General features: G+C 39.8%; 1 protein-coding gene across 1 annotated transcript in view; it reads left to right on the top strand.

The window, feature by feature from the left end:
* LOC111230455 (palmitoyltransferase ZDHHC5-like) overlaps positions 1 to 14,922 on the top strand; it is a 35,177-nt gene that overhangs the window by 7,618 nt on the left and 12,637 nt on the right. Inside the window, exons 2-5 of the mRNA XM_022757201.1 lie at positions 3,096 to 4,986; positions 8,327 to 8,448; positions 9,382 to 9,539; positions 14,519 to 14,691. Of these exons, the coding sequence (XP_022612922.1) occupies positions 4,823 to 4,986; positions 8,327 to 8,448; positions 9,382 to 9,539; positions 14,519 to 14,691 (617 nt within the window). The 5' untranslated portion in view covers positions 3,096 to 4,822. The remainder of the gene's footprint in view (positions 1 to 3,095; positions 4,987 to 8,326; positions 8,449 to 9,381; positions 9,540 to 14,518; positions 14,692 to 14,922) is intronic.

Genomic DNA, 14,922 nt, shown 5'->3' with positions numbered 1-14,922 from the left:
TGAAGTTATGCTATAGCTCCCGACTAAAAAAAACAAAAAAGAAAAAAGCTGCCGACAAGCATCACAGAAATGCACAGATGTCTGAAGTGCATAGAAAGCAATCTTTATCTCCATTCCGAAGAACTGCCCCAACAAGAAAACCATGTTCAATGGCAAAGAAGCAAAACACGTGTGAATGCTGGTGTGCTTTTCCACCGCGGGAGACAGCTCCGGATAAGTAAAGAGATGAGGCTTTTCTTTTAGAATGGTGAGTAACATCTAATGTTGGTTTGTAGCAAAAACTATCATTAGTGCAAATGACAAACCTTACTGATCCAGAACCAGCGGACCGTCCAGTCTCTGAGTTACAAAAATTACCTTTACTCTCCAAATAATATTTAATTTCACTCATTTCATAAGTTCAGAAAAAGATATAAACACTCCATACAGATCACACAGTTATATATCCTTTGTAAAAGCCATTGTTTCCAATAGACAGTTTTTTTCCCCGATATGTATGGAAGGGTTGTGCCATAGAGAGGCGTAAGACTGAGGTGCGAGGCACCACACATCCTGTGGACCAATCTCCAAACTGCTTTAGAATACTGGGATTGAAGAGAAATCTATTAGTAGTTGACCAATGTGAGAGAACATCCAAAGGTTTAAAAGGACTTATTAACTCCTGTTCTCAACATTGTTGTGCATTGTCAGCATCATAAGTGTTGTGCTACAGGTGCTCCCCAGTCTAAGAGACATAAAGGAACCTTTTTTTTTTTGGGTTCAAGACCAACAAACATCATATCATTTTTATATTTTTTTCAGTGATCACAACTGCAATATCTGCCAAAATAACCACAAAAAAATAATATACACAATATTTTTTTTGCATATGTAGTATATGCATATGTAACCACACGCACACACACGCACACACACACACACACACCGCCTCCGTCAAATTTTGTGCCGCCTCTGCCTCCTGGTAAAATTCTAGTAGGCCTATTTGTTTTCTCAGTACTCGGTGAATTTGACGTTTGTAACTGCAATCGTGGCTGTATGCCACTACGGCAATGTAGTGATGTGTAGTGTAGTGATTAGGGTTGCCACCCGTCCCGTATAATACCCAGTCCCATATTTTGAAAATAATTAGATTCTAGTACTTGTTTTCTCTGTACTCGGTGGATTTTAATCAATACGAGACGCAGTTTGTTATGTCCTCAAAGTGCTGTTAATAATGTAAAACCAAACCAGTTGCAACTTTTTTTCACATAAAAGGTGGCAACCCTACAGATGAATATTATCCATAATAATATTAAAATATTATTATAAAAAAATTATATTATCTCTTTTACATCCAAGCACACCCAGCTTCTTGAAAAGTTTCCCTAAATTAATGGTACATCCCATCATGTATGTTTTTTTTGCAGAAATGTCTCAAATCGCAGATTATTGTAGCAAGAGTTCGCGAGGAGGAGAATCGCGAGGACAGGTGAAACTGCAGAATGCAGACATCTTTAGTTCTTCCAATTTGGGGATAAAAAAGTTAATTCATGTTACTGACGAGATCTGGCAAATTTGAAAATGTCACATTTGTCACAGTTTTGGTTGCATGTGGTTGCGCTCTGGGAGTGTAGTTAGTATCAGTCCAGTCAGCAGAATGAGCTGATACATATTGCACGTGATTAACTCAGACAACATGATTGAATCCATGCCTTAACTTTTCTGTGATAAAAGTTATTTTTATATTAATTAGTTGAAAATGAAGCCAGTGTGAGACTATTATGAGTGATTATTATTGATTAATTATTTTCATTCCCAACATCTTTGACAAAAGAACATTCTACCTTGACGTAGGGCAAAAATCATAATCAATTATGTTGATCAATATTGAGATCATGATTACTCATTGACTTTGGAAAAACCAGGCATTTATTGAACTTTATAAAATAAACAGAAAAAAACATTTCAAAACAAAAAGCATTGTCTACGGTCTGTGTAGTTTTTCTGGTTATTCATGATACACTGGGCGTGGTCTCTCCTGACTATATATAGAAAGTCTCTGGCAAACTGCTCAAGGTGATGCACTACTACGCCCAAACATAACCAGGAAGTGGAAGGGGGGGGGGTGAAATTTGTTGCAAAATAGAATGCAGTACTATAATAGTTTTTTAAGCTTTTCTTAAAAGTTGCAATGCATGTTGTGATGTTTTTAGATGGTTTTTTGCAATGAAAGTGGAGGAGAAAAAAGTGATTCTGCTCCTCTGCTCCGTCTTAATCACAGGTAGAGCTGATCTTTATAATCAATTTATCAATTTATAACAGAGCTTTTTATGTGTGTGTAGTAATTTTATACCCTGCCCCACAGTTTCTGTCTTATGAAACACTGAATGATGAATGAAAGGATGTTTTCTTGAACGTTACTTGATTTGTGATTGACGTTTGGAAATCAGTCAATACACCTTAAATGCCAGTATGAGAACTTTGACCATTTGTTTTTATCAGTTCTCTTCATGACTTTAGTTCTTTAGTGATGATCAGATCCTCAAGCTCTTAAAATGTAGATATTTTATTTCATCTGGATAATAAAAGTAGTTGAGCCTCCTTCCGGTGGCTCCGGCAGCTCTACACCTGTGGTTCCACCACAATGTTGCAGTAGTACAAAACTATTTAACCCTTTCATGTAAAACATGGTTGAATGTCTTCACATGGTCTTTAACAGTGATGTTTGTTGGTAAATGTGAGACGTTCATGTCACACATATCTGCAGCTTCACAACATGCTTCAAAACCAGAAATAAGGAAGTGAGTTTGATGACATCATTAAGGTTTTGCGCAGGGACTGGTATGACTGGTTCGATTTGCGGGAAACTTTGATGATTGGTCAAATTTGTGGAAAAGTTGCGGTGATTTGACAAAATGCAAGGTTGTACAGAATTCACAGGCATTGGTTGAATTTGTGTTAATATTTGAGACATGGTGACTTTCTGGAGGGACTGGCTAATGCACTCCCCAACATCTGTAAACAGACATGTGATGTACTGTACCTTTGTATTGCTGTTTACATACTGGAGTATCTTCTCTTTGACCAACCCTTTCTTCCTCTCCTCACGACTGTAGGAGCAGCATCCTTACCAACCATCACCCAGAGCGACTCTGCCCCCTCTTTGTTTCATCCTCTTGTCACGGCTGCAGAAGGATACCTTAAACCTGACAAACCTCAAGACACAAATGGCTGGAGGAGTCCCTTCCACACATAAAAGCCAAAGTTTTCCACTGTTTTGATGAGGTTATTTTTGGGCCGTTGCACCAGAGAGGCTGTATTATCTGATGGATTTTTGTGGGAGCGTGTTATCCTAGCCTCAGTGCTCCCTGCCGGGGAAGGAAGCAAAGGGAAGGCCCTAGAATTCTCTGGAGACAAGGGCAAAAAAGAAAGCCGCCTGTTGCTGGGAGGCTGACGGTTACGCAACTGACAGGCGCAGTTGTCCACCAACACAGTGGAAGAAAGAGACCAGTGGGGGGAGCTGAGTTGTGCTATGCTGCCATTGCTGGCAAAACTCCTGATCAACACTGTCACTTTAGCTCTTTCTCAACTATATTATTTACATGGATACTGATGGATGTTCTACTGGATTCCCCCCCAGATCTTTTGGAAAGAACCACACTATCACTTCCTGCTTTCACATCCCTGGTGCAGCTGGCAGGTGAGGTGGTTTAAATCAGCCACCGGCGGGGTTTAGGGATGCCCCGACACAGGAAAACCAGGCTACTCCACTGGCCCGCTTACAGACTGCTGTTTATAGTACGAATCCTGGACTGAGAGCTGACTGTCTCCTTCTTGAACAGGGAGCATCATTTTTTTATTCGCAAGACCTTTTCTCACTGGGGTGCTGAAAACTCTGACTGAATAGGAATCTCCATACGCAGATGTAGCTACAGATAAGCCCATTTCCCATTTCAGGTCTTGATCTGCACATTTTCTAAGCTGAAGAACGTCACTGAATCATTATCATCCCAGACTTATTTCTTCTGAGCTTTTTTACTCCTTTCATCCTCATTTCATTTCTTGCTGTTGCTTTTGTTCCGCCTTATAAATCAGTCTCCTACCAAAACAGGTTTACCTCTGCCAACTCTGGTACCTCACTAAACTCCCATTTATACCAATCAATAGACCAATCAAATCAATCTGGACCAGTTTTCTGTATTTCAGGATTTGACTGAAATCACTTAAGAACTAAATTGTGTTTTAACAGAAGGGTCCAAATACTTTTTTTTAATTTTACATCTAACAGCCATATTTTTTTAATTGCACTATTATCATGATTTTCACCAAGCCTTTATTCACCTTGAAGCAGATTTACACTTTTTAGACAGTTTTTTTGTGTGTAAGAATTATCAGTTTCTATTGGCTTGTATTGTAATTTATTGACATGTTTGGTGGGACACAGTTCAGCTAGTGTTGTGGATGTGCCTACACCTCTTTTCCTCTTTATAATCTGTGGCTTATTTGTTCATCCATCCTTACCACCTGTTTTTGTGGCTAACAGGGAAACAAGGCTTTTACAGCAGAGAGACCTGTAAGCTTCTTTTAATCTCTCACACACAGTAGATCAGGTCAGAAAACAAGCGTTCACTCCTCCTCCCATCTCACTGTGATGATGCAGAGGAACTTTTTCCTCTTTTCCACTTGAAAGAATAAACCCCTCTCAGCTATTCCTCCATCTCTGTCATCATCTGTCGTTTCTGTTCCCACTCAATACGCCTGGAAAAATATTTAACTTTGAATGACAAATTCCTTGGCGTAGCAGTTGCTGAACAGACACACACCGCACCACACACAGGAAGTGATGCCAGGTGGCAGCAGTAAGAGCGGAGGGCGGGGTCCATCCTCGTCACCCCTCCCCCATGCTGTGGTCCCACCCAGCAGACCCCTGCGACCCTCCCGTTACGTCCCCGTGTCGGCAGCCACCTTCTTCCTCGTTGGTTCCACCACACTCTTCTTCTGCTTTACGTAAGTGGCAGCAGACACACACACACACACACACACACACACACACACACACACACACACACACACACCAGAGGCCTGTTTATGAGCTATGATGAAACAAATATTTAATCTCACAAACATATAACACTGGTCAAAGGTTTTACAGCACTCCCATTTCTCCAGTTTCTTTATTGAGATTTCAGCAGCTCAAGACCACTGAAAAACCGTAAATGGTATAAAAGTAAGTAGTGAACTGCCCAAGGTAAAAAAACAACACAAGAAAACTAAAACCAACTACAGGAAGTAGGACTGTAAACTGCTGTCAGAGTGGAGGGAGCAGTAACAGAGGAAGATGGACTGGTTGATAATTAGCCACAGGAACAGAACCAGATGATGGAGACCAGCACAGTCTCCAGGAACTGGTCTGGGTTAAGCTTTAATTTCAGAGTCCACTGGGACATTACAATTTGTAAATGTCAGTAACAACTGGAAAAATGGAGGTGTAAAACTGTACATCATAACAAACATAAGATGATCAAGGAGAGCAGAGCCCTGTTCTTGATTGGATTTGTGATGATGTGATATGATGTGATAGAGCTGTTCTCAGAGCAACACTTTAAATAATTTCCTGTATCTGTGTCAGGTGGTTTCTCCACCTCCCCGCCCCTTTAGGAGACCAGCAGCAGGTCTGAGTCTGTTCAGTCCAATCAGAGAAGTTAGCCTTATCACAGTTTATGACTCTTTTGCCTCATAGTCACCAAAATAAATATTATAGCCATTTTTCACAAGCCACAGATCTTCAGAACATTCAGACATTAAAATGTTATTTTTCAGACAGATCAGGAAAAATTTACTTTATTCAGACAACACTCAGACATCTCACAACACAGATCTCTTCTCTCTGTTGGTTCTGGTTTCACCACTGGAGAAGAGCTGCTGATGCTTTCCAACCACAGAAGTTTAGAGGGACCTATACGTGCAACCATGAATTAAAAGTTAAAACTGAAATAAAACTTTTAAAAATTGTATTTCTTTACGTAATAATACTATTATTGTTATTATAATATGACTGTTTTTGGAGGGAAAACAGAGTATATTATTGGACTGATATGATCTTGCACTGGGTTGATAAAAAAGAGCAGCAAAATCAGGCTTAAATTCAAACTATCTAGTGTTGTATTGGGTTAGGGTTAGGGCTAGCAGTCCCAACCACGCCCACACCACGAGATGTGGTTAATTTGTCAGGACTGAAAGTAGGCCTAGTTTGTCCTGTATGGAATCAATACGGGACACCTCCACCTCTCGACAAATTCTAGTACTTATTTTCTCGGTATTCGTGGATTTCAATCAATACATGACGCAATTTGTCCAGTATTTTCATTCATGTTATGTCCTAGAAGTGTTGTGAATAATGTAATGTCAAGTAAAACCAAACCAGTTGCCACCCTTTTTCACATAAAAGGTGGCAACCCTACAGATGAATATTATCTCTTTTATCTCTGATTGTACAGGTTAGTACCACCCCCGCCTAATTTTCGGCCAGGAACAACCCTGGTCTGCTCAAGGCCTCTTTTGCTCGAGGTCTTCCTCATCCTATTTGAGGATCTAAAGACAGGGTGTTGTGTGCTGAATGGATTGTTAAGACCCCTGAGGTTTGTGATATTGTGCTATATAAATGCAATTTGACTTGGCTGTAACCAGGCTGTCTGTCCTGACTGGATCAGATGCAGCCTGGTTACAGCCTAGACAAACAAACTGAAAGCTCAGTGTGGCCTTCACACCCTGCAAGTGTTCTGACAGAACGCTAAGTCAGTGGTGTTATAGACTGTCATCACTAATCTTGCTGACACCACACAGGGTTTGTGTGTTTGTCTGAGTGAGAGTGTGAACAGGCAAAAAACAGTGTGGGAGCGTACAAAGCATTGTCTGTGGGAGAGACCACATGTCTGCAGTTTAGATGTGAGAAACTCAGATTGACAGGGGTGTGTGTGTGTGTTTGTGTTTGTGGCGCACACACCCGCCTGTTTGTGTATTTGTGGGTGCATATGTGAGTAAATCTAATCTGTGTGTGTGTGCGTTTGTGTGTGTGTGTAATGTGGTGGGCAGGCTGTGCTTCAGATTAGTGAGGAGAAAATAGGCCAACATCTGTCACCCTGACAAAAGCCCATCATCCAGCCTCTCACAGTTTCTTTCTCCCTGAGTCTGTTGGTGTTTGTTTTCCTGCACTCACTCTCATTCTCTCACCACTGAATTAATACAACACAAAATCATGATGAACATTATCTAAAAAAATGAGGGAATAACACAAAAATAACAAATTTATTTTTAAACAACTACAGTCAGGGAGGGGGGTTGATACCACAAAATTTCTTTTCAGAGAGCAGTGTCATGATTTATGAAGTATATGCATCATCAATTGGCAAAATCTTAATTCATTTTAATGAACACTAAATGATTTGCCAGAGGTCTGCAATCATTTTCAGAATGGTAGAATTTATACCTGCTAATGTGAGACCTGGGTTTGATTCCCAACTGAAGCATGTGTGTAGCAAGTGAAGCAGAACAAAACGTGGCTTCATTCATTCATGTAGCACTTTGTGAAAAAGTGATAAATGGATGACAATACTCCTCTTTTGTGGAGGCATTACTGCATTTATGTTTTTAAAGTTATTTCTGGGCTATCATTTTTAATGAGATGGGGACAGTGAGAGAGAGGCAGGAGAGCCTGGAGCAAAACGTCACGGGCTGGATTCGAACATGGCCCGCTGTGGTAAGGACGGTAAGGATGAGCCACTCAGGCAGTCCATTGTTGTCTTTATTTGCCAGGATGGGTGCTCTTATTTGTGTTAACGACAACATAACATTATTTGCAAAGACAGTTCTACTCTAAAATGATTCCAAGAGAGAAACTGAAACTGGTATCAATCGTATTGACGCTAGAAACGATCTTCAAAAAAGATACGTAGTATCAAAAGTATCAATATTTTGGGATAGATCCCCCCACCCCTAAAAGAGACCAGTTCGACCTGTGACCTGAGGTTAGCTGAGCGACTTGGAGCAGAGAAAGACTGCCTGTATAGTCACTAGTATCCATTAGATGAGATGCACTCTCAGATTGACTCATTATTTCTTGTTTAGATACGTACAAATAAAAAGTGATTGGAGTGATCATCTCCAATCACATCAAACCACATATGGAGAACAATGTCCCTTACCTCTTGTTCAGGATGTAACAGAGGGAATTAAAAGCATATCACCAAACAAACACATTTCCCTTGAATGTGGTCCTGCAGCCTCACTGTCATGAGAACTGAACCATGTAACAGAATCCTGGTCCCGATCTCTTCTCTTCATGTTTCAGGTGTCCGTGGCTTTCGGAGCGTTTCTCTGTAGCTGTGCCCATTTACAATGGCATCATCTTCTTGTTTGTTTTGGCTAACTTCTGTATGGCCACATTCATGGACCCTGGCATCTTCCCCAGAGGTGAGTGCATGGATGGTTGGATGTACTGAACATTTGTGATGAGCACTCTCTCATTTGGCAGGAGCTTCAGTGTTGTCCCTCACTAGTGAGTCACCAAATGAATAAATGTAAATATATCAAACCGGTCACTGGATACTGTCTGCAGTTTGTTTATATTGCTGTAAGTGTCAAATGTTTAGTTTTCCTTTTAGCTTTATTTATAAAGTCTAAATTTCTTGCTTATCTGCCTGTTGTAGCTTAAAATATCTTTATTCCATTTGAATAACCAGAAAACATGTTTCAAACATCAGGAAGAAGGAGTTAACAATTCAGAATTTGATTTAATTTTAAATGTAACCAGAGCTCACATTAACTGATCCAGAACATCGGCTAATTGACAGACTGATTGATCAGAGGAGTAATTTATAGATCTCAGATGAAAATCAAGTGTTTAACCTTGTTAACATCCATATGATCGTTTTTATATAATACAAAATGTATGGTGAGTGAAATAATCATCAACACCATGACTAAGTGTTTCCACCTTGAACTGCAGTGAACCAATGACAGTCTCATAGAAACAGATTCAGACAGCCAGGGTTTCATACGTCACAAACCTAAGGAACCAATCCTGTCAACTTGTGGGGGCAGGGCTAAATAAACCTGAAACCTTGTCAGTACAGAGAGCGAGAGTTAGCATTAGCACAACCGTTTACACTGTGTCAGCCACTGCCAGTTAACAAACAACATTAACAAATAAAGATGCTAACTACGCGAAACCGATCTGATACATTTGCTGGTCTCTGGTTCTGGTCTCAACGGACTCTTCATCTGAGTTTGGGTAACGAACATGTGAAGAATGAAGGGGTCTGAATTCTCTGTGTTTATTATGGCCAGTGTTAGGATTGTGTGTGGTCGCGTGACTGTGTGCATCTTCTGTCTCCGTCTCTGCAGCCGAGGAAGACGAGGACAAGGAGGACGACTTCCGTGCTCCTCTATACAAGACAGTGGAGATCAGAGGGATCCAGGTCAGGATGAAGTGGTGCTCCACCTGCCGTTTCTACAGGCCGCCGCGGTGCTCCCACTGCTCTGTCTGTGACAACTGTGTGGAGGTATGCTCACACTCATCGGTGGACTTTTTCCATAAGATCAGTTGGACATTAGTCATGTACACAGTATGACTGCATTATAACTTCCAAAGCCAGTCCACTTCATCCCCACAATGGACAAAATGCTGTAGGTAAAATACAATCAGCACTTTAGATGCATTAATAGACAAATAGACTTTGTTTCTTCCCATAAGTGCATTGGGTTAATGATCAGGCTGGGTGTAGCTGATACTAGATACTGCCTTGATTGGCCTCTAAAAGTCTTTCAGATCGGCTTGAGACCAGATGATCTACCATGAACATATAAAAACAAAACAACAAACAAAAGGTTTTCTTCACTCTTAACCTCATTATGCTGATATTAACATTCAGAATTTGACAGTCTGTCACAGTGGATATAATGTCTACTTTTACTGTTGCAAATTTGCAGGATTATGTAGTCAAAAGTGCAGTTTGACTTTGGGAAAGTCCACACTACATTCAGGGATGAGCACGGAAACCACGTATTAAACAGGCCCCAGGGCTACATGTTTAAAGACCATAGTATCAATGAGCTCCAACGTTATCATTCTGCTCTCGATACTGGAGAAATGAAGAAAAAAGATTCCCTGTTTCGTACTGCAACATAAAGGTTCTCTCACACATTCTGATCTGATCGAGACATTCGTCCATGGTGCATTTTCACTGTTCCCAACCAAGTGGCAACCCACCGTGACGTCACCCATTGGTCTGTGAACTGCAATTTTGAAGCCAGGAGTTTGCGTTTTGGCCATCGCCATTTTGGTTTTTTTTTTTTTTTTTTTTTTTTTAAACCGGAAGAAACCATATTTGAAGGAGAGGGTGGAGCTGGGGAGGAGTGAGGGGTGGATCTGACCAGGTCTGACCCCGAGAACAGAGGACATTATGTACGCCTGCCTACACCGGCTACCTGACCGCAACAGGCTCCTGGATACGTGGTACAAAGTCGCTGCTAACTCAGTTAGCATTCATAATTCGAGGTAAACTTTATATCTTAGTGTTAAAATAATCTTAGTAGCTAATTGCATACATGTCCACATTTGGTAAATATCACATATATGAGGAGAAACCTTGTTTACTGTAGTTAGAAGTTACTGTGTGTAAGCTAACTGTGTGGTGTAACCGCTTGTATTAAAACCATAGACCAAGGCCTGTTATAACGTGTTTTAAAATTAGTTCTGTAAAGCTAAGGTTACGTTACTGACAGTAACAGCGGGTTGTCAGTGTTAAGTTACAGTTACTAAATGATAATGTTATTACAGTTAAATGTTGTGTCTGGACGTGCTGTTAAAGAGCCAGCAGATCAGCTGATGTGCGTGTTTTGTTTTTCAATAAGTTTGGTTCAGTGTTAGTCGGCTATTTTTTAGCTCTAGTTCATTTGATTATTGATGACAGGAGTCAAAACATCTGTTGGAATGATTCTGTCTCTGTTTCAGAATAAAGAACATCACTGGGAGCTGAGAACCATCATGATATGTGCACCTGCACAATGACACCAAACTGAGTATTACTTTCTATTCTATTGTTATTTCATGTAAAACGGTTCAGCAGACTGTTTATTACAACTAAGCTGATGGAATAATGTATTTTCAGATATATATGATCATCTAATCAGAGTGCTGTTTCTTTTGTCTTTTTCTCTATACTCTACAATATGACATTGATATGATTTCTAATATGTTTTTTTCCATCCAGCCAAGGTCTGGATCTTTTGGGACACTTACAACCTCTTGCAGCAATGATGGAGGCCCTGCACCACCTCCACCTGCAGTGTCCACACATGAAGATCTTCTCTTCCCAAACATAGACACAGTGTCTTATATGATAATATAGTATTTTTTAATGTAACACTTGTGGCCATTACATTGTTCGGTCTTATCAGCTATGCTATTCCTTGTTCTCTACACCCTCACACATACAATCAGATGACTTTTGGACTCCACTGTAGCTGTAACAAATTGTCAATAGTTTAAAACATTAGAGTTCATATTTCATAGTCCTCAGCCATTATAGTAAATATCAGTGTGCTGTTCCAACAGCATCACTTATTTAGAGGGTGATTGTTACTGGAGCAAATAAATATTAACTGTCTCACACATTAGGACTCATGATGAAAAATGATTATACTTGTTATTAAAAATTCTGTTGCACTGTTGATTCAACTACCTCTTTTTATTAAGCAAACTTACATATGACAGTGAAATTCAGCTTTAACTTCATCCACAACTGTATTTTTAATTTTTTTTTATTTTAAATAATTTGTTGACTATAAATTGTAAACTACAGTTTTTAATTAATCAATTTATTACATTCTTTTATACATGTTTCCAGTGTTGTAAATTGTTTTAATTAATGTAGTTTATAATGTCCAATAAAGTTATTTATGAATCTCTTTAACTTTGTTGATGGTTTTTATAGAACACATCTGGTATGAATTTTCACAATAGTAACACATACAGCACTGTGTGACTATTTCTATGTTAGCTTTAATCAACAACATAAATACTAGAAATGTTTAAATGTTGCTGTCCAACAACACTGACAATGAAGGATCAAAAAACATGCTGTTAATTGGTAAATACTCTCACCTGTGGAGGTGGTGACAGTGCTAGAGTTGATCCATCACTTAGTCATCATTCTTAAAAGTGTTGCTACCATCGCCTGTCAACAACAGCAGAAATGAAGTTGCAGATAAGAAACTGAACCTGTGAATACTAAAGACAGAGAATAATCAACAATTAGTCTGCAATATCATTAGAGGAAGCTGAACTGGGAGTGGTTTCCTAGCATCATCATCATCACAGCCCATTTGAGAACTAAGGATGTCCATGCAGTCTCTCTTCTCCACAACCAGATGAATGGAAAAAAATGGGCTGCTCTGAGGTCCTCCTTCTGTTGGCACAGATCACTCAGTTTTCACAGTGTGGAAACCTTTCAAATGACAAAAAAGGACAAACACTTGAGTTAAGATGTGGTGGATCACAGTTAATCAAAAACATCTATCAGCTGTCAGGATAGGTGCATGAATATCTGCTTCAGTTGAGGACTGGTTTGAGTATTAAAAGAACAATCTTATATATGACATTTTTCTACACATTTTGTATAAGTCACGTTATCTTAACTTGAACTATCACAACATCTCGATGGACAATGTATTAACTAACATTAAAGCTGCGCATTACACTAACGCAGATCACTTAAACTGGGTCACATGTGGAGAAACACAAACCAAACGTCATTAGATTAACATCGATTAAATGTACCTTTTTATTGCTTTGACTGAACACCTCCATGGGCTAACCCAGGTTGACACAAGTTATCAGCCCAGCGGGGCCATGTACCGTTAGCATAGCAATCGCTAAATTATCAGCTAACGCTAGCACTAGCTGGCTAGCTTGGTTAGCAAGGTTCATCTACACCTGAACTGTGATATTAACAGGGATGCTAATTTTGGCTAGAAAGAAAAATGCTTACTTTTGTACTTACCGGAAAAAATTGAACCGCCGACTCCTCTGAGTGTCTTCTAGAACAACTGAACGCCGAACAAGACATTTTCAGGCAAACAAAATGTTAGGGCTAACTTTGAACTAAAAACACAATGACAAGTCAAATGTCAGGCAGGTCCTCCTGTGTGTCAATCACGCGGTAGCCACGCCCTAAAACCACTCTGCCTTAACGTCTATTTTCTTTTAAATAGGACTATAATTTAAACAATGAACATCATGTTGTATGAAAGAAAACTTCAAACTAGCTTTTCTGACCATAAACACATAATGAATAAATCAAGTGACAAGTAGGGTCATTTTCCCATAGACTTTAATACAATCAGACTTCTTTTTGCAACCAGTGGTGTCGAATGCAAGTTTAAAGCACTTCCGCATTGGCTTCATTTTCCAGACCTGGAGTCGACGTCCATTTTTATACACAATCTATGTTCCCAACACAGAAGATGAGAGACCTCTCTCTCTCATTCTCTCTATCTCTCTCTCCTCATCTCTGGAGCCCACACATAGAGTTAACTAAATTATAATAAATAGATAAATAAATTTAGCTGGTGAACAACTGCACAGTAAAAATACCGTCAAAGAAAAAGTTCTGTAGTAAATCACTGTGTATTACATTTGTTTTACCAGTATTGATAAAAGTAGTAGTAGTACTGTTAAAATCTTAAAGATTCCCATCCCTAACTGCATCAGCATGTTATGACGACATGATAATTCAAGTTTGTGGTGAATCTCACAACTGAGGACAGATTTAAGTTTCAAGTGAATGAACTACCCACATTATTCCAGTCCCCAAGTCACCAAATTTAGTTCAGCTTGGTGCAGCTGTGAACTTCGGTTTGTTACTTCTTCAGGAAGAAAATTAAGAAAAGATCGTATTCAACTATTTAAGGTGTGATTTAAGATTGTGTTCCCATATCATTTATTTGCCAAGAAGGGGAGACACTTGTTGCACACTGCATACAGGTGTAGTTGAATGCAATCTTTTCTTTATTTTCTTCCTGAAGAAGTAAAAAACTGAAGTTCACAGCTGCACCAAGCTGAAACTTAATTTATGTGTGTTGAACGTAAATGTAAAACGAATAGGGATTATTTCTGTCAGCGACGCTACAGCTTCCATCTCCTATATCAAAAGCAGTTTACATGGGTCTGTGTCTGCCTTCAGGCAGTTGGTTGTGTCCCACGTCCTTAAACAAAACCCACCTGACATAATTTCTGGGCTGGGTGGAGCGTAACACAGCAGAAAGAAGGAGGGAGGAGCAGAGAGGTTTGCTCTTCTACTCTCATGCTAGCACTAGTTTGTTTTCCTGAACTTGTATATGTCAACCATCAAATCAAATCATTGTTTATTCTTGTGTAATGTAAATGTAAGTTGCAGCTTCTGAACCAGGAAGTAAGGAACAACACAACACTTGATAACCGTATCCATGTCTCACCACAGTGTCTTCTAACCATATGCAGGACTTCGACCACCACTGTCCATGGGTGAACAACTGCATTGGCAGGAGGAACTACCGCTATTTCTTCCTCTTCCTGCTGTCTCTGACAGCTCATATCATGGCTGTGTTCGGCTTCGGCCTGCTCTTCATCCTCTACCACCGGCAGAACATTGACCGCCTGCACGCCATTGTCACGTATCCTTTAAGGATCTTTCCCATTTATTTTTGTCCTGCTGATACTGTCCAGTTACGGTGTTTACCACCTCTGCAATGACTGACGTTCATCCTCTGCTTCAACAAGTGAAAATGTTTGTGTTCTGTTTGTATCAGGTGTCCTGAGGATTTATTTCCATGTGGTGTGGGAGGATTTTACTCCCACAGTCAGAGAGAAGTATTGAAAGTTGACTTTTCTCTGACTTAAGGAAT

The sequence above is a fragment of the Seriola dumerili genome, unplaced genomic scaffold (genome assembly GCF_002260705.1).
Source record: "Seriola dumerili isolate Sdu_G_001 unplaced genomic scaffold, Sdu_1.0 BDQW01000267.1, whole genome shotgun sequence".
NCBI classification, from domain to species: Eukaryota; Metazoa; Chordata; class Actinopteri; order Carangiformes; family Carangidae; genus Seriola; species Seriola dumerili.
Note: the sequence above shows the minus strand (reverse complement) of the source record. Positions and strands in the feature narration are given on the sequence as shown.